Below are 27,998 nucleotides of genomic sequence, written 5' to 3'. Positions count from 1 at the left end.
AACATGCCCCAAACTTGCAGCGACGAAGTGAAATCGCCATTCAACAACGCCCATCCTGGACCTGGCGATAAAGTGAGCAATTTTCAAGAATTTCCAGCAACGGAAAGGTTAATACTTTTTAGTTTTTATAGAATATCGATCTCGTGGGCGAACATTCCGTGCCAATGGTTGATTTGTTTGCATCTCGATCCTGCAGTGAACGTGTTTCGTTTGATTCAGGTAAATTGGCAGAGGTGGAAAGCAACGGCGAGATCGCCACGATAAGCATCTGGGCGCAAAGGTAAAATGTTAGGTAAACAAACCAATCCATACATTTCTATTGCCTAATCGACATCATGCTTGAAAGTCAGTATTCTTTGTAGCAAGCTATGATACCAAGAAATCTGCACGAGTGGCTGATCAGAGTATCCAGATCCCACGAGATGATTTTTCAACGGCCGGAAAGCTCGATATCTCAGCTAAGAGTTGCCCGGCGAAGTCTGCCCATCAACACATGTACGAAATATCGTTAGTGTAACATAAGTCGACAACAGAGTAATTAAATATACCAGTTTATAAAGTAAATAACATATGTACTTGAATGATATCAAATCTGAAGCAAGTACTAAACGTCTTGAACGTGTATAAAAATGTGATCACTCTGGCCAGCTGTCAAGTTAAAGGTGAGTGCTTTTGAAATTTTTCTGGCTCGTCTATAATCTAAGAATGATCCATCAGAGGTATTCCGTCTGCAACCTCTCGTTGTGTAACGGAGTCCGGGTCGGTGAAGTGGACCCAAAACTTGCGTGTCAACATGCCTTCATGGCTGAACTTGATTTCTTATTGTCCGTTTTCTCATCGTACACGATCCCGGAACCGAATTCTAAAATCAATATGGAGGTCTTTGACTTTATGCACCTATTACCTACTTCCGCTAAGTGTCTGTCAAAATACCAGAATCGATCAATATATTATCATCGCAGACACTTTTCAATTTTTAAGGAGTTTTCAGGCCCCTGACCTACTTCTCAATGACTTTTCACTCAAAATGGTGACTGGTGACAAACGAAATCAATAATATTTGTTTTTCTATAACTACCAATCGAATAGGTCAATGACCGGTTAAAGAAAAGCATGAAAGATAAACATTATCACCCAGACGAACTTTCGATGGAAAACGACCATGACATTTGCGGTAAAAAGTTGATATTTGAAAGCTCTTGGAATTATGACTGAAGTTGTGTGTTGTGTGTAGACAACAGAGAGGTGGAGGCTCTGGATAGCTCACTGGCCGTACTCCCTCAAACAAGTCCATCGGCGCCACCAGTCCAATGAAGTGGGCAACGACGACAATGACCAATCGCATGTTGGAATTATAAGGCTGTTGGTCACCCTACTTTAAAATTAATATACCGAATCAATTAGTAGTTCGAACTTTTGTCATATTTAAACAAGAGAACCACATGGCGTGGCGATAAGTGTAGGCCGGCTACCCTAAGCAAGTAAGAACGGTAATTTACCTGACTCTGATCGGAAGTGGATTTATTAGCCGGAAGTTGATCTTTTAGAATTCTGGCCACTTGCATGAGTATTTTCTTAAAGAAAAGTACACCCGGCTTTTTTCCCCAGCATACTTATGCTAGAATACTATGCATTAAGGTAACACTCTTGTGCTCAGGATAAAACCTTTCGGTGGATAAACAGATATAGGAAGAAAGGTAGGTTTAAATGACTGAAATGACTGGTTTGGCAGTAATTCTTCAAAATATCACGATATTCCCTCTCAATCAACTAGACTTTGATGTTTTCTCCCCGAATCTTGGTTCAGTACTCAGACTGACATTGTCTTCCATGTCATCAAGAAAATTTTCAAAAAATGTTGATATTTTGAGAACATGATCAAGTTGAAATTTCGTGATATTTAGAAGAATAAATGGTTAATTAGCACTGATATCGATATTTCGCTTTAGCATCAATCAGATTATGTATCTATCATTACGTTCCAAAATTTTCAGCATCTTAGCGTCTCTCGTGTTTGCCCTTAATGATATATTGTTTTAATTGATATCTAGACATGTCAGAACCAATAAGACACTGCCAATGTAGTTGTTGATGTCGTATAGATGCTGAACGCAGCCTTTACACCATCTTGACCACCAAGGTCTTTGTATCACATCTTATCTTAGATGCACCGGGGCTATGTTTAAAGGGAGTGTAAGATCACGAGGTTCAGGATGCCTTACGCTCACATACATGTACATTCAAACACATCCTGGGTACCAGTATGTAGTTTTCTATATACTCCGCCTCTCGATATTTCAAACACCAGGAGAATAAACGCTCGAGTCTCAGCATGATTTAAACACCATATGGCCTCCATTTCATTGGCGTTAATCCAATATCATCATGTATTACCAGCAGTGTATGACACTGCTCGTATTACTAGCAAGCCCTGCTATTACACTAATAAACCAAGGAGCCTTGAATGATGCCTACTTACGTGTTTATCATAGATACTACATGTATATGTACATTCCCTTTATTGCAGTTTTATCATGAGGGGAATTTGTGCACAGGCCGAACGGGTATCAGGTCTATCTGGATGATAGAAATGGAAGTGGATTCATGGACTTTGTATGTTGTCCTGACAACCCTTGCCTGTGTCCAATGGAAGGTCATAAACGGCGATATTTCGAACAACACACATCACAGAGGACGGCATGCACACAGGTAGGTCATCTTTGCAAGATTGCATGTTCTTTTGTTTGGTGTAACGAATTTGACTGTTCTCCATTTATGAGTGTTTCCCCACAATATACTAATCTCCTTTCTTTAATCTAATGTCATTTCAACAGGGGGGCGGATAGAAAAAATTTTCGATGTGTTTTCAGCGTTCCCCAAACTTTGAGGGAAGAATAATGTACAAAAATTATAATACGTGAATTGTATGAAAATAAATAATTTACTGAAATATACACAAGTAGAAATAAATAACTTACTAAAATATACAACATGTACCAGCGATATGACAAAATAAAGGCAATGCTCTCTTTTCACATGTATAAGGTCAGTCTCAACATAGACGCGAATAGGCATATTATCCTCCTGGTCACCTAAATCCCACACCTAAGTTGTCCCTTTAAATCACAGTGAGCTATGTAAATACGATAAGCCAGAGCCTTTCAAATAAACTAAGTATGTATACTTGACTCCAAGAGAATCGACTCGAACTTTAGCTTACAAATCCTCCATTGCTAACGTCATTGGCGCTTATCTATTAATAGCGTCAGCCGAAATCTCTCATGCAGGCATTCTACTGCAGGATAGGCCAGGAAAAGTGCTTCATCCTCGGTCCTCCCTGCCAAACCTTAAATGCCCAACAATATCGTTAGCTAATTTGCTAACGAAACAATTAAACAACGATTTGTTTCGTTAGCTTATTTGCTAGTTTGTAAACAAACATGCACTCTACGCAAATCGGTGGAGGAAAGAACTAATTTGCGCGGTGGGTAGAATTCTGTCATTTTCGGAATCCGTTGTGGCCTACAATCGCTTTATGATGTCCATGGCAGTATGCAAATGAGCCGTCTGTTCCTTGAGTTGGTAAACCACACCCAAATAGAACTCTAACTTGGCCATCATCGGAAGGTCCAACGTCCTTACCACGTGGGTAGTTGGTCGGGGTATTCTGAGTTCTTGCATCTAGAGAAAATAAAGAAAATAAAGATTCCCTTGTCACACCACAAAAAAGCGACTATTTTTTTTGAGAGGCTAACTGTACTTTGCGAAGCAGAACGAAACGGACGACCTTCTTCATCTGTAATTAGCGGATTAGAACTGGAACAGCCTCATGGCAATTCTTGACCATTCGGCACCGTGTAGGCACTGGACTAATCCAACACCGGTCGTTGAGAAAGGGTTTCATCTTGTTCCATAATGTTCAAGATGGCCGAAGTGTTTATATATAGTCTCTGGTGCTCTGGCTTAGGTGACCCGCGAGATAACTCCGGTATCGGCAGCCATTTGACCATAGCAACCCGCGTGCTTTCATAGCAACTCACGTGTGGCCATAGCAACCAACGTGCGATCATAGCAACTCAGTCTGATTTAGCAAGTAAGCACAATAGATCTAAAACTAGATTTACAACTTACAAATAGCTAGAGTACCGACACTCGCCTGCCCTAGTGGAAGCCGCTGGAACTTACTATAGAAAAGGAGATGAATAGATTTCTTACCATCAAAATTACTACTTGGTCGAATTCTTGCAGCTTCTGGCGGAGACTGTCCAAATTGCAAAGCATCTTCTCCCGGGGATGGCATCGAGGCGGACAGGGCTTTCTTAACTGTTTACATTCTATCAGTCGGATCTTTGCTACTGCGACACGATATTCTGACGTGAACACGGAGAGGGTTTGGTAAAGGACCTAAAATATGAAAGTACTGTCACTTGCTAAACTGGTGAAAGGTGTTGGCTTGGAAATATATTGTTTATTGTCACCTATGTTACATAATGGAGCAATTTCTCCATGCTTTCAGGCTTGTGCGACTATTGTGACGACACGTCCCGCCGCAACCATATGTGAAAGCGCCGGCGTTGCCGTCAATGCACCAGCCTTGTATAAACAAAACTCTTCCTTCAAGTGGGAAGAATGTGCATGAGAACGTGTCTCGAAAGAGTAAATAGTCTGGCCTAGATTTAAATATGTGCGCCAAGATGGCCGCTTTTGAGGCGGAAGTCCAACATAATGACTTCCGGTTTGACAGATCAGTAAGTTTGAGGATGGAATCTGAGCTTGTCTCTCCATAGCTCTCTAATAAGGAATAAAGGGTAGATTGTTGATAGAGGCAATGAAATTTTTACCTGAATATCTTCCCGAACAGTCAAACCAGTGTGGAGATCAACTTGAAACAGAGTTGGCAGTTTTAGTAAGTCGTGGTAACTCGTGGTCAGCAGATCTGCATACTTTTCGTGTGTGTTGACCGAATCGTCGTCACTGGGTATGAATTCGGTGTGGGTTCGTTCCTGAAATGGTAAAGATAAAGCTGTAATACTAACCCGAGGCGTCATGGACAGCTAACGCTGGATGAGATCTCTGCCTGCAAGATACTAAAATGGCCAGCGAAAAAAGCCTCAGGTAAGACCATGGGGAGGCCGGCGAAAGCCCTGTAATTCACTGCGCTGTGTAATGCATTGGCTTGTGGTTGGTGCCTACGCAAACCCAAAAACACATGTTCACAGCGTTTTGGGGAACAAAGAAGTATCTAATGAAAGATTTGTTCAGGGCAATTTGAGATAGATGACAGCGCAACACATGCTTTTGGGATTCGACAACCTATAAGGGAATAAACACCATCACAGGCCATTGCTCAACATCGTGCAAAGCGAAGTATAGTAAAAACTGATACGTATGCCTGTAGTGTGATGGTTTGTCCGTAAAGGTTGCTTCACACGGTGATTTATCGATATTATCAATTGGTCGTCGAGTAAAGCTTATGTAAACTACTTACAAATGCTTCAAAAGTAACTTCTGACTGCAACTTCAAAAGTTTTAAACTGATTGATGTCGATTCCAGCACACGTTGATGGTTGGTTGAAGTGAAGGTCAAGGTCGGCCTCGACGTCACAACTGTCATGGCCGCCAGGCATGAAAATGCAACTGGAACAAATAACATAACACTCAATCTCGTCCGATGTGAGGGTAGTTCTGTTGCATGACAAATTTGCCGCAACAGAAATCATGGCAGCATTCGTCTTTTCAGTTCTCATCATTCAACATTTCAGAATGCTCCAATGTGTTCGATGATAAACGCTGCCTGACTCAATGCAAATCACATGATTCTTTGCTCTCGGTACCCAGTATGTCTAACACTGACAGAGCTGAATAATGAAAAAAACAGGGATACTGCCGGTCTGGGTACCGGGGTGTTCGTGTTACCGGGGGCCTTGATATGGTTATTAGAGAGGAAACCATTCGGGACCAGCGATTCTTGGTCGTCATAGCGGGGTGGTCGCGTTACCAGGGTGGTCGCCGACCGAGGGATCCACAATATATATCCACAATATATATCCTCTTTTCCTTTTTTGCCGAGTGTATAGGAAAATATACACACTAGTGGTGTACAGAGGACGCTAAGGGGCATGGCCAAACCAGCACGTCTATGAGGTCTTCGCGTTGCTTTGAAATTAAAGACACGACTGAATCCGCTGGGGTCGGACGCAGGGAGACGATTTTCAAGGCATGGATCCACCCTATAGGACGATTAGACACTGAATATCTTGCAGTTGATGCGCGCAAGACGGACTTACGGCTTGGTCAGTGACTTTCTCGATCAATCTCGAAGGTGTCTATTCACAGCTATTATATAGTGACAACTGTGACGAGACAGTTTGTTCCTTCAAGATAAGACCGAGAGCAAAATAATAGCATAAGACTTTTGCTTATGGTTGTAACAGTTCTGCCATGCATCGTTTAGTGTAAATGGCAATAGTCACAACTGCAATAACACCGACACACTGATGATATGACAACACCGTTGGTGTTACCGTAAGGGAGACAAAACTATCTTGGTCTTACCTGTCGAATATATTATTGCCATCCTTTCTTTGTAGTCAGTTATCCGATCTCTGGCTGGCTGTTTAATGAGAGTCCATATACATACCGTATACATCTTTTTTATATACGAATCGGCTTTTCAAGTGACACTCCTTGGTGATGACCGTTTTTTCAAAGGTTGTCATCATCTAAATTTGGCCAACGACAAGCTTTTAGATGCTAATTTTGAAGAAACGTTTTATATTTTACAACTTAAAGTACATGAAAATGAAGGCGTCGGACGATATCACCGTGGGTGATTCTTCTCCTCCCTTGATTGGTCTTATTAGTCACGTGGTTAATACCAAGGCGACATGTAAACATTCGAGTGCGTCTCTGAGTCATCAATGATTATATCTCATTTTCCCGCTACCAACGGTTTCCAATAAACCATCGGGCCCAAATAATTATGCGAGCCAAGTTTTCTATATTCATGAACACGCGTGGAGGTGTCGGAGCATGAAAATGTAAAGAAATTTCTGACGGCCATATAATGTGCACCTGCTTGTAGTTCTGCATTTAGAAGTAGACGGATAAACATTTACGAGACTTATGGTGACACCTCCGATTTATGACAAATTAATATTCTGAGCACCTTTGATAGCAGTTCAAATGGAATACTCGACCTCAACGGTTTGGCGGCAAGTTGGTCAACCATGACTGGCTATCAAAATTTGATGAGTTGGATGTCGACAAACTTTAGTAAGCTGTTCGATAGCCCATTCAAATAAGCTTCGATCCGCTACGCTGTAATATATGTTGTAGTGGGGCGGGCCAAGGCCGGGCTAGCTGTTCGAACACAGAAGCTTTTTGCAGCATATAAGTAAGGTGAAACCCAGTAGCATTAAGTTATAAGGGAGGGAGATTGTCACGTAAAGTGCAACCTTTCCTGAGGTAGAGAATTCTCCGGTATGATATCTTTCAGCTTTTCGACCGAAAAAGGCTTCTGCGGCCACGAAGTCGCCGACGACGATGATGATGATAATCGTCATCGGCAACATGACCATAATAATCATCGTCATCAACTTCGTCATCGTCGAGATCGTCATCGTCATCATCATCATCATCATCATCATCATCATCATCATCAACATCGTCCTGGCTTTAAGGCAAATTGCTTAAGTTAATAATACGAAATGAAGAACGAATTGTTTTAAAGTGAGAATACACGTAACATTTACTGAGCTTTACTAAACTACCAGTAACTAACTAAGACAATATCTTGAATAAATAATACAAGAATGCGTACTTGGAATGAAGATGCTTAAATTAATGGTTATTGACATTGTATTATACGGTGAGAAAAAATAATTTACGTCATTTACAAGAGTTAACGAATATTCACATTTCTGCAAGTAATAAGTTATTACATGCACAAACCTAAGTTAATATCACCTAGTGACTACTTCAGGGATCCACTATAGGCAGAACTCTTAAATTAATACTGCACAATAATGTACATACATGGTTTAAACCAGTCTTCTTCGTAACGTAAAGCGACCAGGTGTACCGGCCATTTCTACGCAACTTAAATGGTTGTTTTACATAATTTACATCTATCACAGAACTTTGATATGGCTGATTATACAAGCTGTTTTTGGCGTATGAGATACACGAAAGAACTATTATGTCGTCGAGAGAATTTTTAGTCAACTTAAGAAAATTTACAATAAAATTTCCAGATGGCAGCAAGGAAGTCCCGCCGACCTATTTCAACCCATACTGAGGAAGTCAGGGGTTAGTAGAGAATTTTCGTAAATCTTCGAAACACCAACATAAACGCCAATATCCCATTGTTTGTCCTCCTAAAAACGGGGTCGAACAGTGGGATAAAGGCGTTCACGTGTACGTTTCGGGGGGGGGGGGGGGTGCGAAAACGAGAGACATTTTCGCTTTGTGTGCTGGGCCGGAGAAGCAAACATTAACCCCTGGTTTCTTTGGGATGATTTCATCTGGGCATCGCGTTCATTCTTATCCAAACCTCCCCCACCCCCAGACGACACCCAAAAAAAGTCTTTTTAAGCAGATATGGGACGAAAAGTTGTGTTCTGCCCCGTCTTTGGTGAGATTATTATTATTGCCCCCCCCCTTCGATGACCACAAATAGTTAACTACCCTGTTGTATTTAATACAGACCATTTACCACTTAAATGCGAATAAATGTGTACTGTGGTAGTGAAAAGGTGTGAGTGGCGTATGCATATCTGTTGATACATTTTGATGATACTAAGAGTTAATAAAGTCTAGACTTCATCAATTATCATATAGATGGCAGCACTGCTCATGCCGATATCCCACTACCAGACCACGTTTTATCACCAGATGTTACCAGCTATGCAGTTAAAATGCACCACACTACATATTTATCAAATATCGGATTAGATGAAACTTGGATCTTTCGACACACACAAAAACTGATTATTCAAAGCAAAGCAATGTCAATTTGGGCGATGAAGTTCGATATAAGCCACCTCCTTTGAGAAATATCTGGCTTTTGACATGTTGATTCAAAAATGGCGGACGGATCCTCTTGTTGGGCACCACCACTATACCTCACAATGCATTGCGAAACTACTGAGCGTAGTGATATGTTAACAAAGCCGGTCGAATTCCACCCTTGCCGCGACAGAGGGGCAGCAGATCTGTGGTGGGTCGTGATTAGAGTCAAGTTCATAATTGCTGCACGACACCCATGGCCTCGTGTAAATGAACTGTCTGGGTCTTGAGTTGGTAAACCACACGTAGGTAGTATTCCAAGTGAAAAATCTTTGGGACGTTGAGTTCAATAGAGACGTTTGTTCCCTGTTTGGTAATACTAAGCTCTAGCATCTGAAAAAAAATAAAAAATGGGGTTAAGTACCTTGCCATAGGAGAGCTGTCAATTCGAATAAGATGGACGAGCCAAAAATATCTGGTCTCATCCCAAAACATCTTCCCGATTTCATCCACTCTAAGGAGGTCTCAGATAAAGGGTGGTGTGGGTTGGAAGACGATCATACTTGTTCTTCACTTGTTCTATTTGGATGTTGCGCTATTAGCATGATCTTGACCTTGGGTGTCAGAGGACACAACGCACGCGCTGTACGCTACAATACTTCAAGACAATTGTGATATCAAGAATCCTCCCCCATCGCCGCAAAAAACTGTTTCTTACCATTTTTTCAACGTTTTGGCCAAATTCCCGCGTCTTCTGATGAAGGTTGTCTAATTTGCACAGCATGCCGTGCTTCTGGTCCTCGGTGTTGCATTGAAGCGGACAGGCATCTTCGGAAATGTTCAACTGGTCGCACTCAACCAGGCGGATCTTTGCTACGGCTACACGATATTCCGTGGCGAAGGTGTCCAGCGTTTGGTAAAGCACCTGAAAAATTGAAGGGAGAATTTACTTCAGAGTTGGCTGCCATGGAGATGTACAAGTACATGTAACAGCAGTGAACCCCTTCTCAGGTTTTCCCGGCACAAGTAGTCATAGAATATTCCAGTGCAGAGCTATAGCCAATTTAGTTTCCCTTACCCCCAAAAATAGGTTTCGGTGATGCCGACCCTCTATCACAAAGACATGTCTTGAGAAGTTGCGCAATTGAGTTCATATGTCTAATAACAGTTCTCAGGTGTCCAAGTCGCCCACTGACATGCTCTAAGTGTAAAAAAGTACAGCAGGGATGTCACATCAAAAGTGAATTTCTCAGCCTTGGGACCCAGACGACAACTCTCTACTCTACTCGCCACGTGATGAGGGATGAAACTCAGCTAAGGCTGATATTACCCATGATCCCCATGCTGTTAGTGCCTAGCGCTTATGGCATACACTGTCCCCTCTTTTAAAGTCATGCATTCGAATGTAAAGCATCTTACAGTGGAAAAATGTGATTCAAATCAAAGAGTCAGGGCCAGATTCTAAATCGACATTAGCAACTAACAGCAGCGTTAGCTCAACTAAGCGTTATCACCATCAGTAAATTGTTATATATGGTTATCTTTTGCCGATTGAGCACCAACCGGGCACAGATGAAAAAAAACATCGAAACCGCCAAAAATGGTGAATATATCGTATTTACCTGAATGTTTTCTTGTGACGAGCGGCCAGTGTGGATGTCGAATTGGAAGAGATTTGGCAAGTACTGGTCATGTATGCCCTCTTCGATCAAAACGTTGGCGTATTTCTCGTGTGTGTTCATGTCCTCGTCATGTTGAGGAATGAAGAAAGTGTGTGTTTTCTTCTGAAATTCACAAATAGCATGATAGCGTGAAAAATTAAAAAACAACAACTTTTTTTGGTCGAGAATTAGTCCTGATTAGATCAATTGGGATGAAAGGAAATTGTAAGAAAACCACGTAATCTCATTACTACCCGGCACTTATATCGAGCATGTTTTACTCTTTTAAGCCGGCATATTTTGGAACAAACCTGTCAGGTAGAAGCTATATTTTCCAAGCCACCACAAAAACAACTTGAGAGGAATATTTGCATGGGTGGGGAGATGGTCGTTTTAAATTGCTGTCAAGGAAGTTTAAGTGATCTACTTACAAATACTTCGAATGTGTCTTCGGTCTGCTGCATGACGAGTTTTAAGCTGGTCGCTGTCGATCCGAGCGCACGTGCAACTTGATCGTCAGGTGACTTGACGACTGGCAGTGACGTCACTACTGTCATGGCCGCGAGGAAAACAAACGCATAATGGACGGAACTTGTGCAGACTGAAATAGTAAAAAAGAAAACTTGTTGTATATTCAACCAGTTGAGAGCGCATGTAATAAAAATTAGTGTCAAGAACATATTTCCTGTGATCACAAATAAGATTAGTTGGTGCACTCCCGCTGTTAAATACCACGTGTTTAGTTTCTTGTGGCTGAGGAAAATAGTACAATAGTACATCATCGTCATGCACGCGAGTTCGCTGGCAAAATCGGCATTAACAATTCAATTCAATTTATTGCACAACTATCAAAGGATTCAGACAGTATGGCAGTACGCATATGACAAATACAATACACAGAAAGACATTTAAAAAACTTTTTTTTTAAAACATGTATATGGCTGTTAAAAGTATTATAAAACCAGAATGAATTGTTGAAACGGTATTACTATATTAGTCTACAACGGCCCCGCGGCATTGTGATAAAGATACTAGCAGGTTCTAAACAAAGTTTACGATAAATGTACAACTAGACGTCACAAGTTGTAACGTATAATTCCGCGCCAGAAGTAGTAATTTTCCAACTCCGATGCCCTACAACTAAATCATACAGAGACTTTTCCGTAACTCGCATACAATCATTTGAAAAACATATTTCGTGTGTACAGAATGTTCTTGTATCTAAAAGAAATGACATTTGATCAAAATTTTCGACGTCCGTTACTTATCATTGTTAGGCCTACATACTTTCCATAAAAACTGAATATGAAAAATAAAACGATGACATAGTTCTTATGATGTTGTTCTGAGGCAAGAAAAGTGTCGAAGTCGATAAGGTTTTAGTTACTTACCATTGCTTGATGAAGACATCTTTGCAAAAACGTTAGAATGTACAGAAATAATAAATAAATAAATAAATAAATAATGGAATGGACGAGGACTACTTTGTCAATGTGATGCTCTTAGTTCAATGGTCGTTTCACGGTTTACTGAGGAGGCTTGTCGCAGCTTGCTTATATCGGCACATTTAATAAAAATTCCATCACTCATCGTCTAAAAATAGCGACGGAGAAAACCCAACTGCAATGACTGAATCATCCTATATTCCGCTTCCATAGCACTCCCTTAATACTGGAGGTCTATTTACTCGGCGCAATGACACTTTACGCATCATGCTAAGCTGCCCAAACAAGTAGTGCACACTACTGTGCATTGTACGTAATCACACGACTTCCTGTTGTACTTCACCATGCAACTTCGCGCTTTGACCGTTCCACCATTATTCACCAAGCCAGCAGTGCCTGCTTAAATACATCACAGCACTGAAATAGGAACATCCAGGATGAGATGGAAGTTATAGGTCAGGTTCCTCACTCTTACGAAGGTAATAGGCCCAATTCTTCTAATATTCCTCTAATTTTGCAAGGCAAGGCCTATTCCAGTTGATAAAATTGTCATCGATAGCATTTTTTGCTGATGACGAAATGCTGTTTTGATTTTTAAACTTTGAACTGCATTGCCCACACTTTTCACGCATTTTCCTATTATGGGCTGGATAAATCTCGTGATCCTTCGTACCTTTTACAGTAGAGGCCTCTATTAACGACACCCTTTGGACTGGCATTTAATAGAAAGGTGTTTTGATAAGAGAGGTCAAATTGAATGGAGACAACTAATTTTGGACCATTACTGAAAATTACGATCTTCTAGTAGTTTAAACAACACTGTTAGAAATAAAGGTTTTTGAGTGTCTGAAAAACCGTTGAAGGTTTCGACCAAAACAAACATGTAGAGTTTTTTTGGTAAACGAAAAACCCCAAATGATATTTTTAAATCGTGAAAAACTCGAAGGCTTTAAAGATTTTTCAAAAGCTCAAAAACCTTTATTTCTAGGAGAGAAGTGTCAGCGACAGTACGACCTGTCAAATGATCATGCCAAATCATGCCGTGATATCACATGGATAATGACCATGGTAACAACACATGATAGCCAGATGACCATGAAAAATAATGCCTTATATGGACAAGTTAAAAAATCATCTTTAAAATATGGTGGCCGGGTGATCTTGATAACATGATGGCAATTTCAATGAGTGACTTCCTCATCGGGTTTCTGATCATTGGTATTGTGTTACGTGTAGAAGTGTTCATATCCTCTAAAGTGTAAGCCGAGACTATAGCGCCCCGCAACAAGCAATTCATGTCGCTACGACCTGCGTTCTTGATCGCATGCGACGAAATCTCTCGTGTGCGGCGATCATCGCAGGTGCTTGCGACAAGGAACCATCATCGGTGCGACCTGTGATCAATATCGCACCCGGCGTTACCAGTTTCACGCGCTGATCTCCAATCCTTGTGTCGCACATCACATATCTCAGCGACAAAGATCGCTGTGGGTTTGCGGCGCGGGTTTCCTTTCCTTCCTCACTGCGGCCACCCCTGTTCATCCCTATTACTTGCGGCGTGGACAGCCGAAGACAGGCTTTAATTTTCTAGTTCACCAGCTTTTGGCATTTTCTCCGATATCAAAAATGTATTGCAAAACTTTTTAAACACACCTCGATTGCAATGGAGTTCACTTGTACGCCTCGTTTTCGTGACAGCGGTCGGCACGATGGAAATTCACGTACGGTATTGGATTCGACAAAACGAAGCCACGACCGAAGAGAGTTTTTCTGTACGCCTCGCACGTACAGTGTTACTAAACAGAAAAAATGGAAACAAACCAATCTTTATTAGGGGACGTGTCAGACAAAGCGCCTCGTGGTGGCGAGATATTGTAACGGATCAGGTCGGATCTCTAGAGGAAACAACGAAGATTGGGTGGAGCTACGAAGTTTCACCCCAAAAATTCGACCAAAACACCTCAGGTTGTCGACCGGTCCTGCTGGAAGCCGTTTTGGTAAAAAACCAACATACCCTATGCCCAAGTTGGCCCTATAAATAACACGTCACATGATTTTGTACGCTGCTGCCTTCTTCTGTCAATCATCTGGAAATTAAGTGGTGATCGAGAATTAGGTCATTTCCCTCACCTTGATATTACACCAGTTCCTAGAAATGTAGACAATTTCTTTGCAGTAGAGTTTGAAGTGATGATGGAGTGCAAAGCAGCACAAATATATTATTTCATTTTAAGAAGTGGGAAAACCAATTGAGTCTTAACTTATCCTCCGAGTTGTGTTGTTATTTTTTGGCTAGACGTCATGGTGTTAGGAGTAACTCAGTCACCCATTTACTGACCCAGTCACCCAATCAGTCAATCACTATAGTACACATGTTCAATAGCGTTGATGCTGTGCAAAAGAATTCAATTGTATCATTTCATTTTAAGAAGTGGGAAAAAACCCCGGAGCTTTGAGTTATCCTGCCAGCCGTGTTGTCATTTTCCCCCTACACGTTGCGATGTTTGGAGTCACCCAGTTACTCATTCAGTGTGTCACCCACTCCGTCAATCACTAAAGCACATTTGCGACGTTCATTTTCCTTCTTTGTTCGTTTTAAAATGACAATGGCGGGGAGAAACGCGATGCAAGGGGGACGTGGTTGGTGTGAGGTGATAGGGGGCATCCTGGACTAACATGGCATACCAGTTGCTACAATAAACAACTGGAAATATTAGCTCCAGCCTCACCCGAAATCCACCCCAATTTCCATCTTTGTAGCGACTGGTATGGCATGTATTGGAGAGATCCTATTGGCGATTTCAAGTAACTTAGCCTTGCCTATACCTGCCTATCTTGGCTGCTGCCTTTAGTCTCCTTTATGGGTCAGCTAAAACTGGCTTGATTTTTTCAATAAACCGGTCCGGTGTTTTCGGATTTCACCAAATCGCATTTTTCCATCATGAAGTGAAACTGCCACTTTTTACTTTTACTTCTTACCTACTTGGCATCTGTGTTAGGTATGGTCACCTTAACAACTATTTCGACTATTGGGTCCAAAGGTGAACTGTCTTTGACACTGGTCAAGACTTTGTAAAAAGTCATGCCAGTATAAGCCCTTGTCCATGAGAAACACCTTGACATCATGAGCTTCACATTTCCTCACGGCGCCGAGGGTTGGTGCATTGTCTGTGCTTGTGTTGGGACAACACCGTACTGATTAAACTCTCGGTTGAATAGAAATATGGTGAATTCAGGCCTACCTATGTTCTTCAATCTGATTGGATTTAATAGCAGCTTTACTGGGAAGTCGGCCTTCCTCATCCCCTGGTGCCACGAAATCCGGTCCTACGGTGAATACCCAATTCGGCAATAGGCAGCTTGCCTTTAGCTTCTCTTTTAAATCTAGGCTATCGCGTCGACCGTTTGACCGTGATCTAATTAATTTGATCGGCCAGACACAAGAAGAAAAAGAACAAAAAGCGAATATTATAAAAGGATAAACAACCACAAGGTTGTTGTAGTATTGTAGCACTTTTTGTATGATTGAAGACTATGAGAAAAGGACACTGATTTGTTGAAAACAGGTCCATAACAAGCTGAGAACATGTACATGAATAAGTATGATTTGGCACAGGTCTGGACTGAACATGTATAAGCATAACTGAGGCACGCAGACATGACCTACTTCCGGTAACCTCCTGAGTAAGGTTTACATAGGTCACGCACCTGTATTGTTGTATACGCAAATAGTTCAGTTTGAGATCAATGCGTGGTTTCACCATACCAGTTGATTGGTAATTACCATTTAAAATATATGTCTTCTAGAATTGTTAAATGGGTGTGTTTAAGTGGTTTTGGGGCTCAAATTAACCCGTCGTGGAAAAAGCTGATTCCCGGGTTAAAAGCCGTCAAAACTTCAGACCCCAAAACCCTGAAATTATCAAGCATAACGTACAACGAAAACTGCATGGTTTCATGGTGTGAAAGCGTTCCTCCCTGGGTACGTCTCGGAGAAAATTATGAGCGTGTAGATAGTACCGATTTAAGTGGAAAACGGCTAAAAACCTTATAATAACAGCTACAGTTGCGTGACCTATTAGTGTTACCAGACAGAGACCAAATCGTGTAAAACATGAAAACAAGGGAAACTAATCGGGTCTTTTTATCTTCACCAAACCTAGTCCAGACCAAACCATTACGGCTGTTGATAGTATACAAAGTTTTGACGAGACATTTTCCGCTACCCACTCCCAAAACTAGGTGATCCCAAACCCAGCAGATCCCAAGCTAGGTGATCCCAAAATCAGGTGATCCAATAACTAGGTGATCCCAAACCCAACTGATCCCAAACCCAGCTGATCCCAAACCCAGCTGATCCCAAACCCAGCTGATCCCAAACCCAGGTGATCACAAAACCAGATCTCCTTTTTTACGACCCAAGTTTATTAATCTATGAAAGTAACCACCAACACTACCATGACTTCGTAACCGGATCTGACCATAGTCCTCATATCAAAGCGCCAACCATCGCAAGCGGAAGAATCTTGAATCAGCTCAGTAAACATCCAGCCCGGCTCCGCCGGTTGCACGTGATTGATTACCATGAGACAAGACCACAATTGATTTTTTAAGCCTTTTAGCAGTTAAATTGTCAATGTTTGACCGCGACGCATCAAATACTGCGTGGGGTTGTGAATCTGAAATTTAGATTATGTTATTCCGGACAGTCGGGCAAGTAAATGGTGAAAAAAAACTGGTAGTTGACCACGGAAATTTTTTGATAATCGACAAATTAGACAGACTTCGATATTTCCACTCTTTTCAGCCAACTGGCAGAAAAACTCAAAACACGCCCCCTATTACCCAATTAGCAAAATTCGAAATAAATTTTTTCATCAAATAATTTCTTTATATCTGTAGACTTGCCACAGCAAATATTTTTTCAATACCTCTCCAAATATGTACTTGAGAGTTAAAAACATGCACTCGTCTAATTGATAGGCCTCGACCCTCCAACCTATGAATATTCATTAGTGGTCTTGTCTCCCATATTGTGACGAACACGACATATCACAATCAGGTTTAATAATGCAGCATGATGTCCATGGCCTCATGAAAATCAACTGTCTGTGTCTTGAGTTGGTAAACCACACCCAAGTAGTACTGTAACCGGTTTACCTCCGGAAGTGCTAACGTCCTCCGTACCCGCATCGTGGGTCGTTGTATCCCAAGCCTTTGCATCTAAAGAAAATTAAAAAATGGGTTTATAGGGTGTGCTTTTTTACTTGTTCTATTCTTGTTCTTGGCCCAGCACGCCCTAAAGCAAGTCGGTCAACAGCGAATTGGTAGCATCATCTGAGAGTTCCGGTTTATTTGCGAATAGGAAAGCACCGGGAGAGCCTCGCTTACGCATATCATTATGTAGGAAAAGCTCTGTCTGCCGAACGGAGCGATCGACCACCCGTGTATCACGGGATCTCACAGTGAGGGGTTGGATTTACCAGGCTGCAACGGGAGGTTGCGCAGACGGCGAACATTTTTGTTCCCGGACTTATTTCATTTTTAGTCGCACACAGTAGTGATGTGGCGATTGCTAAGGGGCCTACGTATCATTCAGATCCGATGCTTACCATGCTTAGAACTCCATCATCGAATTGCCGTAACTTTTTATGAAGATTATCCAAGCTACAAAGCAGTTTGTGCCTATCATCGCCTGCTCTGCACCGATTTGGACATGAGCCGGAGTATATTCGTAAATGCCTGCATTCTATGAGTCGGATTTTGGCTACTGCTACACGATATTCTGAGGCGAACGTGGTCAGCGTTTGGTAAAGAACCTGAAACAGAAAAATATTTAAATTACGATGTCTGGTAGATTTGTTCACTGTACGTGTACATAACCGGGCTTTTTTAACACTGTACTTGTACACATATACTTGCTTATTTCACGTCGGGTCCGGTGAACGGAAGTAACATAGTAATCGCTCTGGATTATGTCCCGAACCTGAGCAAGTGAGTATACTACGTTCTCGTAGATCCGATTTATTGCATCCTTTCTATTCGCATCCGGATCAACATTGTTTCATCTTTATGTCCTTGGACAAGACACTTAACCCTAGTAACGTGCTTCTCTCCACCCGGGAGTAAAGGGGTACTAGGCTTGCCTGGGAAGTTAACCTGCAATATGCCAGCATCCTATCCAGGGGGAGTAATATTCCTAGTCGCTTAATGCTACGGTAACCGGGATAAGCTCCGGTCGAATGAGCCGTTCGCGGCTAGAGCAATAGCCCAGCTGAATTTTTAACTTCTATTCGCAGCTATCTGTGAGTAGAAATTATTCCGTAGGGGTTGTATGACCGTGCCTTCCCAGCGTTCACATTGGCGAGGCTTATAGAATGTGTTCGCTTATCGCAAAAGACATTCTGTGTATTCAGACAAAGCAGTCTATGATATAACATTTATGAAGAAGTAGAAATACAGTGTATATCCTTTACCTTTATATCCTCAAAGACAGACAAACCAGTTTGGAGATCCACTCGGAACACGCTTGGAAGTTTTAATATATCCCTGTTACCACCGGTGGTCAGCACGTTAGCAAATTTCTCGTGTGTGTCCACAGAGGCATCATCAGTTGGTATGAATTGAGTGTGGGTGAGCTTCTAGAATGTACAAAACGTGTAGGTCAGTACTAAAATTGAGTTCAAAGGCCCACCGCCACATAAAAGTCTATCGATTTTACGCTCGATTTCAAGAGGCAGTAAACTAAATCAATAGTTTTAACTGTCTCATTTTTGGAATGTGAGTGCAGAGCGTGAATCGCAGCTGAAAACGCTGCCCAAAATTTTGTGAATGGTAAAAATGGAAATGCGCGAAACTTTGGCAGTTTACCGTCTGTTATACTTACAAATGCTTCAAATGTATCGTCTGCCTGATGTTCTAAGACTAATAAACTGACGGCAGTTGATCTCAGCGCACGCTCGAGTTGAACATCCGTTGAAACTAAGTTCAAGGTCGGCCGTGACATCACGGATGTCATGGCCGCCATGAAAATATATGCGGAGAGGAGGGAACATCCGAATGCGGGAACTGGAATGGGAAGAGAATGACGGTCAGTTTGCTACGCTCTAAAAGCTGAAAGAATTTGAATATCTTGTTTTCGATAACTTTTATACTGGCAACATGTCCTTTTGAAGAAGTATGTTTTACAGTGCAAGCACATCCACATCCCCAAGAGTAAGATCACCGCTCGGTCGAAGCTTAGGATTTAAAAATCGGTTCTGAAAACCGTAATGACGTGGCAAACAATTGAAATCCCAAGTCTTCATCATGTTCATCAACGTCTGCCTCCGTAGGATGTTTCACCTCAGACGAACTGACCGAGTAACAAGCAAGGACCCGTGGAAAAAGAGCGAGGACTTTTAGATTGAGATACTCCGTCGACGCCGGAGTCGAATCGGGCAGCACCCGAACACATCCGACATGGAACCCGCAGGCAAGACCAAAAAGGGGGAGCCCTAGTAACAGTCGGCGACCTGATCTCAAGAGCGGCATGAAGACCTTCTCCATATTCTCCTTGTATACTATTATTAATAGTACTTACCTTTAGTGGATGAAGTCATTGCAAAGAAGGAAATGTAAAAAGCGGCAAAGAAAGTCACCTTGTCACCGATGTCGCCAAAGTGTTCCTGGATGTCATCTTCAGAGGCCATTTATAGTGGTAGTTCCATGAATGGCACCATGTGATGTTCCTTACATTTCAAGTAGGTGGAACAAAATGGGTTTTATACCTTTGATCTTGAATCTCGGAACTCCTGAACTGTTACTTTGATGTTTACCACAATTCTGTGACATGTAACCGATATCACTACTTGATCTCATCACAGCATCAGTCACCCATTTAGGTTTTTTGGCCCTTTTTCAGCCGATCAGGTTTTGCTTTTGGAACTAGTTATTCTAGAGCTAATGTATACCTGCAATAGGGGCCTAGTAGTTGTTTGTGTCACCTGGCACATGTGTCAAATAAATGAAATGAAATGTCTTTTCACAAAGAACTCACTTGACTTTGATTACAGTTTCCCATGGAGATTGATTCATTTTGGAAAAGCTTGCGTTCATTTCTGCAGCAATTAGCTTGACTGATACGGGGAAAATATCCCACCCCCGCGAATACCTCTCACAAAGGATCAGATCTCGTGACGAATCTTTTATATGCATTGATATGAATATGGATATGATTGGATATTATTATTAGCCCTTTGGTTATTATTATATCTGTGGTTACATGTAATTAGCCCTTTAATTCAGAGGTCATAAACCACATTACAAAACGCTTTCTATAAGTCAATTCCATTCAGAACACAACAATATTGGAATGCGATCAGTCTATTTAAAGGTACACAGTCAAAAGTGTCCAGGGCTTATGGATGGATCTATGATGATCATCACGAAAAAGGGGGTACTGCTTCAGAATGTTTTTTTACAACTCGTCAGAAGGACAACAATGACCGAAACTGGTTGTATGGACCATTGTCAAACTCTTCCCGCGTACACCTTTCGGACGGAGCCCAAAGCCTAGATCTTAGTTTTTACACACCCGTGAAAAACTGCTCATTTCGATCAGGTCTATATTCAAATTTGACGGTAGCCGCATATCAAGATATTTGTCATCAGTTTTTGCATACACTCAATTAATTAAATTGTCCCACATAAGTTTACGATATTTTGTTAGTCATATTGGTATTCCCTATCATAAACGCTATGATTCATGTTATGTATAATTTGGGTCAAATCCTACTCCAGGGTTCCCCATTCATAAAATGAGTGTAGGCTACATTAAATACATTAAAGGCCTACGCCTCCGTTAAAAAATTGAAAGTTGTGATTGTCCTCAGTACCTTTCATTGATAATATCAACGAAAACGTGGAGTACTTCCATCTTGAGTAGGTCAAACTTCAATTATTGTCTTCCTGTCATAGCGATTCATTGACCCCTTGAGTTATATATATTACTCATATCAGGAATGTAAGATGTCCGACTTTGGCCTAGACGTATAATAAATACTGTTTGCCAAGAAGTCACCGGCCCACCCGAAAGTTATTTTGCAAGCCCGGGTTTTAGACTACCATTAAATCTACATTTACCGCCCACGAAAATATGTTATGCCTTGTTCGTCGATACAGCAACACAGCAATGACAAGGCCCTTCATGGGCTGTTCGCGATAACAACAGCCATTCTGCTCAGCCAGGCCAATGACAATTGCTGAATAATCAAGAAACAGCCCACGTAAATGCACTTTTGGGAAATGTTATGTGCAGCAGGTCTACATATTGAATTCTGGCTATCTCCGTCATACATGTACCCGTCGATCAAGCTACGCCTGAGAATCGGGCTATCGCCAACATATTCGACCATACCTCTTGGCATACATAGTCCGAAACGGCAACAAATCGCACTTATAGCGCCCTTGCTTGGCTGAAGTTGTCAGACTGGGGCTTATTATGTTCGAAAACTCTCAAATCACGCAGTTTAGAAGGGTTGTTTGCAAACTTTTCAAGGTATACATGTAGTTATTTGAGTCATCATCGGCCGTTCAATCTACCTGGTCCGATTCCTGGAAATGCCTTCAGTTTTTCGCCTCACTCGGCCAAAAGCTTCCCCATTCTAAAATAGCAGATAATGTTACAGACGGCGTGGGTTGAGGAAATGACCCACTTCATCGGCAATAGACGATAATTTCGCAACATTTTGTGTAATTTCTGGTCAGCCTGCCTGTTATTCGACTAAACAGTGCTGGCAAATTTAGCTCAATATGACGAAGCGGGACTGGAATGACCTTTTATGAACATATCGTTAATGTAATAATTATGTACTCTAACGCATTCTTTTTTTTAGACTACCACTAAGCTCGTCGTAGTAAACATAAATACACGCAGAACTGACCCATTGTGTTTATTTTCCCTTGCCGGTTTTTGGCCATTCTACCCCTTGACAGCTGTTTAGTGGGGGTCGATGTGATCAAAATTTGCCGGCCTTGATTATCCTTTGATAAGACAGTGCAACAAGAGGGATGTCGGGCTTAGGTGCGAGCGGGCTTTGTTTAAAGACAATAGATCATGTATTGGGCTACATTTAGGCCTGATTTTTTGGACTGCGAGGTAAAGCAGCAAAGAAACGTAGAGACCTAAATCGATGACCGCAGTTTAACATGTGATGCGACGTGTCGTACTGAGCAGCTCACATGATCGAGGTTTTAAGTTCACCAAAATTAGAATAAGATTCATCAATATAAAGCATTCCCGATCATATCTTCTCTATCCTGGCGAGAACAACAGACTTAGCAGTGGCTTAGTTTCAACGTTCGATCATTTTTTTCTTCTTTCAGGCGACTTGAAATAATTGAGCAGGTCTTGGCCACGTATGACAAAAGGATCCCGCCGAACTTCGAAAGTGGTGAGTGATGTTACAGAACATGTATTCTTAAACATAAAGGTTTTTGAGTTTCTAAACAGGGTATTTCAGCTAACACAAATATACACCCTAAGGAGGCTCGGGCGTGCTTCGAACTTAGCCTTCGACGACAGAATCAAATTCGTTTGGAAGTGCGGAGTACTGTTCAGTCTTAACAATATCCTCAAGCATATTTTCTCCAATCGCGTTACTTGTTTTTCAGATGAGCCACTTGAAGTGCGATGTAACATGTACATAGCGGCGCTGGATTCTATAAGTTTTAAGAATATGGTGAGCCAATCTTGACACTAGAGTCGCTGATTTCGTTCCTCTAGAACTGGTGAATTGCCACCATCTTGAAAAGCAGTACCGCGGATGTGGAAATGTGGAAAGAATCTTTACAATTGCAAAGAGGCTATCGCATCACCACTACGCCCGAGAACACGATGGCTGCACTACGCTGCATTGATAGTTTGCAATAAATTCACGTAAAAACACACCAGAACATCTCGGGTTTTATTTACAAAGATCATATTTTGTTATTTATTTATAAAACAAGCCATTTTATGAAAGAAGGTGGCACTTACTAGGCCTGGATAAGACTTTGGAGTTTGAAGTGGTGGTGACGCAGTGTTGAAAACACCTGAATCTCAGGATGCCGATATCCAAGATGGCGGAATTTTACCAATTCCAGTGTCTGAAATTGAATTTTAATTTCGGCACTGTGCGAGTTTGATGGTGAGCCAATAATAACTATACATGTTCATAGTCTTAGGATATTGGTCATGTTTCGAGGACGCCTTTTTCTTTCTAAACTGGCGATTCGATTGGGTCCCGAAACTCAGGAGACTATAAATAATTTTCAAAGATTTTCGACCAGACGCCCGCATGCATAGGCTCGTTTGCTCAACCAACCTTAGCGGTAGTAACGCTGGCGTTAATTGCTTACGTTGCCAGTGTAACTGAAATATACTGAAGAAATGCCGCTTCGAACTACTGGGGCCTGGGCTTCATTTCGGACAACAATAAATGAATTGATATTTGATGGAAATAACTAACACTAATTAGATTGATCATACCATTGCCCGTGTCGTAACCCTATTGGGTTTTTGCCGGAGGTATTGAGTCCACCATAGGCCACTGTCCACTTAAGTGGGATCTTTTACTGGCACTGGCAGAGACACTCGGGTACAAGGGACCACGGCTTTTCGTCTCATCCGACAGACTCTAGAATTTCTATACGTTATACGTATTGTTATAACATTTGTGAGAATGCAAATATTTTATTTTTTGCAGTTGCATCCTTTTGTATTCCTTTTCATTCTAACAGGAATTCCGCGTCTCCTTCTTCATGAGGCAGCGATGGAATGACCCGAGGCTAACATTTGAACCCTTAGGCAACGAAACCATGTTAAATCTTGACTCCCGTATGGCAAATGACCTATGGACACCCGATCTCATCTTTCTCATGGAGAAAAAAGGCCGCGTCCATGATATCACTGTTCCCAATAAGCTGATACGCATGTACAGTAATGGGGATGTTTTATATAGCATGAGGTACGAAACATGGCTCTGAAATTTGTAAAAAACCATAGCGAGCAGGCCAGCGGCGAAGGGCGAATTGACGACTTCTCAGTGGTCTGCAAATGGTTCTGTATTCATACTACAATGTATCACTTACCATCACAATCCAGTATGCCTGACAATCCATGCTTGCAAAGTGTTTTTCCTCGTTTCACGAAAAAATTGCACTTCACGGCAAACAAGCCTAAAATGTCGAAAAAGTTGGTCAGTAATTCACTTCAAAAGGCTTTATCATGGCCATGCTTTGTGTGAGTACATGTAGGTATTTTTAGAATATATCTCTTTTCAGGCTTTCTCTGACCATCGCCTGCGCAATGGCCCTCCAAAAGTTCCCACTTGATACCCAGATATGTGGCATTGAATTCGAAAGCTGTAAGTACATGCTGGGATAAGTCTTTAGCGACAACTAGAGAGATTATTGCTGTTGTTTAGGGCAGGGATGAGGTGCACGAGATGAATAGGCATGGTATCATGAAACGGAGAGCACTCACTCGTCAAGGAGCCCAAGAGGAAACCTATTTTGCACAAGAAAGTGTTCCCAACGGGGAACGATCAGAGTGCAACGCAGGTGTGTTTCGAGATTTTCGAGATTTTTGAGAGCTGATATACCCAGCACTTCCTTGGAATCGAACAGATGCAGGCTAAGTCAAGTTAGTAATTTCTACTCTCAGGTAGTGAAATCTCTATTTTTCCAGTCGGCTACACCCGCGACAGGTTAGAGTTTGTCTGGGATGATACAGACCCCGTCCTTTTCAACAAAGATATGCAGTTGGCCGAGTTTCGTCTAACCGATATTAGCCTGGATGTTTGTCATAAGTCATACACAACCGGTAAGCATTGAGGAGGTGTGCAAAAGTTCGTGACATTGGAGTTCTTAATATTGTTTATGTTGTAATGGGCTTCTCACTACAAAGATTCAATCGTTAGCGGTTAAGGGTTGGACGCCAGTTGGTCGTTTTAACTTTTGCTAGTCATTGAAACATCATAGGGGTACTTTTGTTGACCAAAATCTATGTACACAGAATGTACACATATTGTAAACAATCGCCGATAGAGGACTCTGGCCAGCTGATTCGATTCAATTCTCGTTGCACAGGTGAATTTCCCTGCCTCCTCGTCCATTTCGCCTTGACCCGTGAGATTGGGTTTTACATGATCCAGACGTTCGTCCCCAGCGCACTGATCGTTATGCTTTCATGGGTCTCCTTCTGGATCAACGCCGATGCCGTCCCGGGACGTGTGACGCTAGGGGTCTCCACGGTTCTCACCATCACTACCCAGAATGCCGGGGCCAGGCAGGGATTGCCACACGTGTCATACGTCAGGTAATCATTGAACAGTACAACAATAGGGCGGGAAATCTGTCAGACGCCCACACATAAATGGGTGGCCAATGAACTTGCTCGACACAAAGTAATTGAATGACGGCGGCCTGCATTGATAATGCCAACCTCATGATCAGGTTACCATTCTTCTATACAACATGCACAGTGCATTTGGGTCTGGTCAGCATCCCTGGAACCGTTGCTCATTGAACACCTGGTCTTCCATTATATTGGCTTTCAGTGCGTGTCTCGTGCGACAACCACAAGTGAGTGTTATGTTAGTGACGCGTGGGAAAGTAAGGGAATGCAGGGAGATTACCGGGATAAAGTAACAGCCCTTCTGACCAACGATCGGGGGGAGTTTATCGGCGGCGAAGGATGGATATACGCACAACGACGGTAGATCGGCATGTAGGACTTCAAGTTCTCGCCAAATTGGTGGTGCCTATGGTCAAAACTAATATCTCTCCTGTTGTTTATTGCAGAGCCATTGACGTGTGGATGACATCATGCATGGCGTTCGTCTTCGGCGCCTTGGTAGAATATGCATTTGTTAACGTCCTCAGTCGGAGAGAGGTTAGGAAGACTGTGATAATCCGACAGAAGTCGAATAGACTTAGCAAAGGTCACGTGATAGGCGAAAACGGGCAGTTGATTCCAGGAAGAAAGGTGCGTATCTTTTTGATATATTTTGTAAATATCATGTCTTTTTCTCTAGTTTTGGACGGCCAAGGGTGTGTGCAGGATAATAGGACTTCAAGTACGGCTGATCTTCAATAGAGGACATGTTAAAACTGTTAAACTCGTGACCTCTGCGACGGGGGGGGGGGGGGGGTCAGCACAGTCGCGGATCTACAGCGCCGCTGGAACCGAGTCAGCACTTCAGTCCGGGTCAAGGTCAAGGGTTTGCAGCACCGCTGGAGCCAAGTCTGCGTCCCAGTCCAGGTCAAGGTCATAGTTTCAATCACCGCTACATCTAGCGGATAGCTGGCTACGACAGACGACAATATTTGAAATGATCAATTTGAAATGATTCGGTCATAATATCTGATATGCCAAAAAAGGATACTAACAGTGACAATATGTGTAGTTTATATATACCTTTCTTCTTTTTCAGTTCGGCACGACCAGCGTAAGTAAAAAGAAGAACTTAACTCATAATATATAGTTGTCGCGGTGGTAGAAATCGTGAACTAAACGCACTGTTCATGTTTCTTTTTTCAGTTGTTAATTTTGATTTGTACAGTATACGCAAACCTATCCAGACCAAACGTCAAAACAATTCAATACCAAAATTGTCTTTAGGCATTTATATCCAATCAAAGTTTGATTTTCAGTTACCTCACGATGTGGAAAAGGTGGAATACGTCCGGGACCCGGAAGGGCGGGAAAAGGCCAGGATGGTGGATAAGATTTCCCGCGCAGCTTTCCCAGTGACTTTTGCTGTGTTCAGCATCATCTATTGGGCAGTCTATGCCACGTGACGATGACGTCATTTGCCTTACTCTCAGGGACATCATGCGACCACATTGGACTATCTCCAGGGAGACAAAATGCACCTTTACGCCAACGGGTTTCCTGAGACAGTGGTTGTTTAGCAGGATTATCTTTTGTCTTCTTTACATCATTATGACGATTTTACAATCGACTTTATCAGACGAAATTCAGGAATGACCGAACTTTTTCAGATTTTATTACACCACCGAAAACCTCTCACGGCGTTGTCTTGATCATAACCTTCTTCTTCTTCTGCGTTCAGATTTTCATAACCATTATAACCTCAAGTTGTGCGCCGCGACAAAATCGGCTGTTTGTTGCAGGTCTTCGGCTGTTCCCCATAGCTTAGTCTTCAGTGACAATGGCTCCGGCCAAAATTCCTGTCTTCTTTTCATCAAGGGACAGTCCTGCAGAATGTGCCTTGGCGTTTGGTCGCCGAGTCCACATTCGCAGGAAGCAGTTGGATGGAGCCCAAGTCTCTTCAGGTGCTGGTGGAGTTTGCAGTGCCCTGTACGGAGTCGATAGATGGAGACTTGGCCTTTTCTGTCAAGTTGGTGGATGCTGATCATAACCTGACTTGGACTTACATGCATATCTCTGTGTTTTCAACTGGCCAAAGCGGTGTAGCGGGTGATGTCCGTGAGAGGACACCTGTCTTTCAACACTATTTTCAAATAGTGCGACTGATTGTGATTTTATTATTTTTTAGTGCCGAAGACACAAATATGTGCACATAATCATGTATATAGCATTGATTCAATGTAAAATCAAGAATAAATTTAAAAAAAAAGAAAAGTGCTTCATGTAAATAATAGTCGGTCTTTTTGTCAGGCGGCTTCCCGAAACGGGGGAGTTTTACCGTAGGTTATTGACTGTTCAACATTGAACAGTAACAGCACATAGGACGTGAAATATCAGGGGCCTTTCCCAATTTGAATTTGAAATTTCCGATGTTGTGTAAGTACGTCCTCGATACATATTCTAACATCCCCGTTGTGGAGACTGATATACAAATACAGTGGAACCCCGGTAACACGACCACTCATT

At 42.1% G+C, this 27,998-nt stretch overlaps 3 protein-coding genes and 1 long non-coding RNA gene across 5 annotated transcripts; 1 reads left to right on the top strand and 3 right to left on the bottom strand.

The window, feature by feature from the left end:
- Nucleotides 1–27,677, top strand: LOC135493723 (glycine receptor subunit alpha-3-like). Of its 2 annotated transcripts, none has more exons than XM_064781255.1 (11): nt 1–107; nt 2,528–2,709; nt 22,481–22,548; nt 22,769–22,836; nt 23,876–24,102; nt 24,419–24,501; nt 24,825–24,959; nt 25,226–25,454; nt 25,940–26,123; nt 26,572–26,586; nt 26,792–27,677. In XM_064781255.1, exons 2-11 carry the CDS (start codon nt 2,582–2,584, stop codon nt 26,936–26,938), a joined length of 1,284 nt encoding a protein of 427 aa, XP_064637325.1. In that variant the 5' UTR covers nt 1–107; nt 2,528–2,581; the 3' UTR covers nt 26,939–27,677. The 2 variants fall into 2 exon arrangements, with proteins under 2 accessions (XP_064637325.1, XP_064637326.1); XM_064781256.1 differs by lacking the exon at nt 1–107 and adding an exon at nt 1,643–1,697.
- On the bottom strand, nt 3,023–6,627 carry LOC135493998 (uncharacterized). The gene is made up of 5 exons (XM_064781719.1): nt 6,556–6,627; nt 5,489–5,637; nt 4,842–5,003; nt 4,216–4,404; nt 3,023–3,681 (listed from the first exon to the last, which is right to left on the bottom strand). The coding sequence occupies exons 1-5, from the start codon at nt 6,575–6,577 to the stop codon at nt 3,523–3,525; spliced, it is 681 nt and encodes a 226-aa protein (XP_064637789.1). The 5' UTR covers nt 6,578–6,627; the 3' UTR covers nt 3,023–3,522.
- Nucleotides 7,766–12,423, bottom strand: LOC135493725 (uncharacterized). The gene is made up of 5 exons (XM_064781261.1): nt 12,062–12,423; nt 11,102–11,271; nt 10,632–10,793; nt 9,728–9,934; nt 7,766–9,402 (listed from the first exon to the last, which is right to left on the bottom strand). Exons 1-5 carry the CDS (start codon nt 12,078–12,080, stop codon nt 9,244–9,246), a joined length of 717 nt encoding a protein of 238 aa, XP_064637331.1. The 5' UTR covers nt 12,081–12,423; the 3' UTR covers nt 7,766–9,243.
- LOC135494133 (uncharacterized) lies at nt 16,507–18,720 on the bottom strand. Its single transcript, XR_010448351.1, has 3 exons — nt 18,592–18,720; nt 17,728–17,934; nt 16,507–17,338 (listed from the first exon to the last, which is right to left on the bottom strand). It is a non-coding gene; the product is annotated as an uncharacterized LOC135494133 (long non-coding RNA).
- Nucleotides 27,678–27,998: the final 321 nt, after the last annotated feature.

The sequence above is a fragment of the Lineus longissimus genome, chromosome 9, assembly GCF_910592395.1.
Source record: "Lineus longissimus chromosome 9, tnLinLong1.2, whole genome shotgun sequence".
In the NCBI taxonomy this organism is placed as follows: domain Eukaryota; kingdom Metazoa; phylum Nemertea; class Pilidiophora; order Heteronemertea; family Lineidae; genus Lineus; species Lineus longissimus.
Note: the sequence above shows the minus strand (reverse complement) of the source record. Positions and strands in the feature narration are given on the sequence as shown.

Bases quoted from the DNA above. Each gene is read 5' to 3' on its own strand.
- LOC135493723 (XM_064781255.1), top strand. From the start codon at position 2,582: ATGATAGAAATGGAAGTGGATTCATGGACTTTGTATGTTGTCCTGACA. The intron at 2,710-22,480 runs GTAGGTCATCTT...TTCTTCTTTCAG, and splicing joins AGAGGACGGCATGCACACAG to GCGACTTGAAATAATTGAGC. The intron at 24,502-24,824 runs GTAAGTACATGC...CTATTTTTCCAG, and splicing joins TGGCATTGAATTCGAAAGCT to TCGGCTACACCCGCGACAGG.
- LOC135493998 (XM_064781719.1), bottom strand. From the start codon at position 6,577: ATGGCAATAATATATTCGACAG. The intron at 5,004-5,488 runs GTAAGTAGTTTA...TTACCATTTCAG, and splicing joins AAGTTACTTTTGAAGCATTT to GAACGAACCCACACCGAATT. The intron at 4,405-4,841 runs GTAAAAATTTCA...TTCATATTTTAG, and splicing joins CTGTTCGGGAAGATATTCAG to GTCCTTTACCAAACCCTCTC.
- LOC135493725 (XM_064781261.1), bottom strand. The intron at 10,794-11,101 runs GTAAGTAGATCA...TGTGAATTTCAG, and splicing joins AAGACACATTCGAAGTATTT to AAGAAAACACACACTTTCTT. The intron at 9,935-10,631 runs GTAAATACGATA...TCAATTTTTCAG, and splicing joins CGTCACAAGAAAACATTCAG to GTGCTTTACCAAACGCTGGA.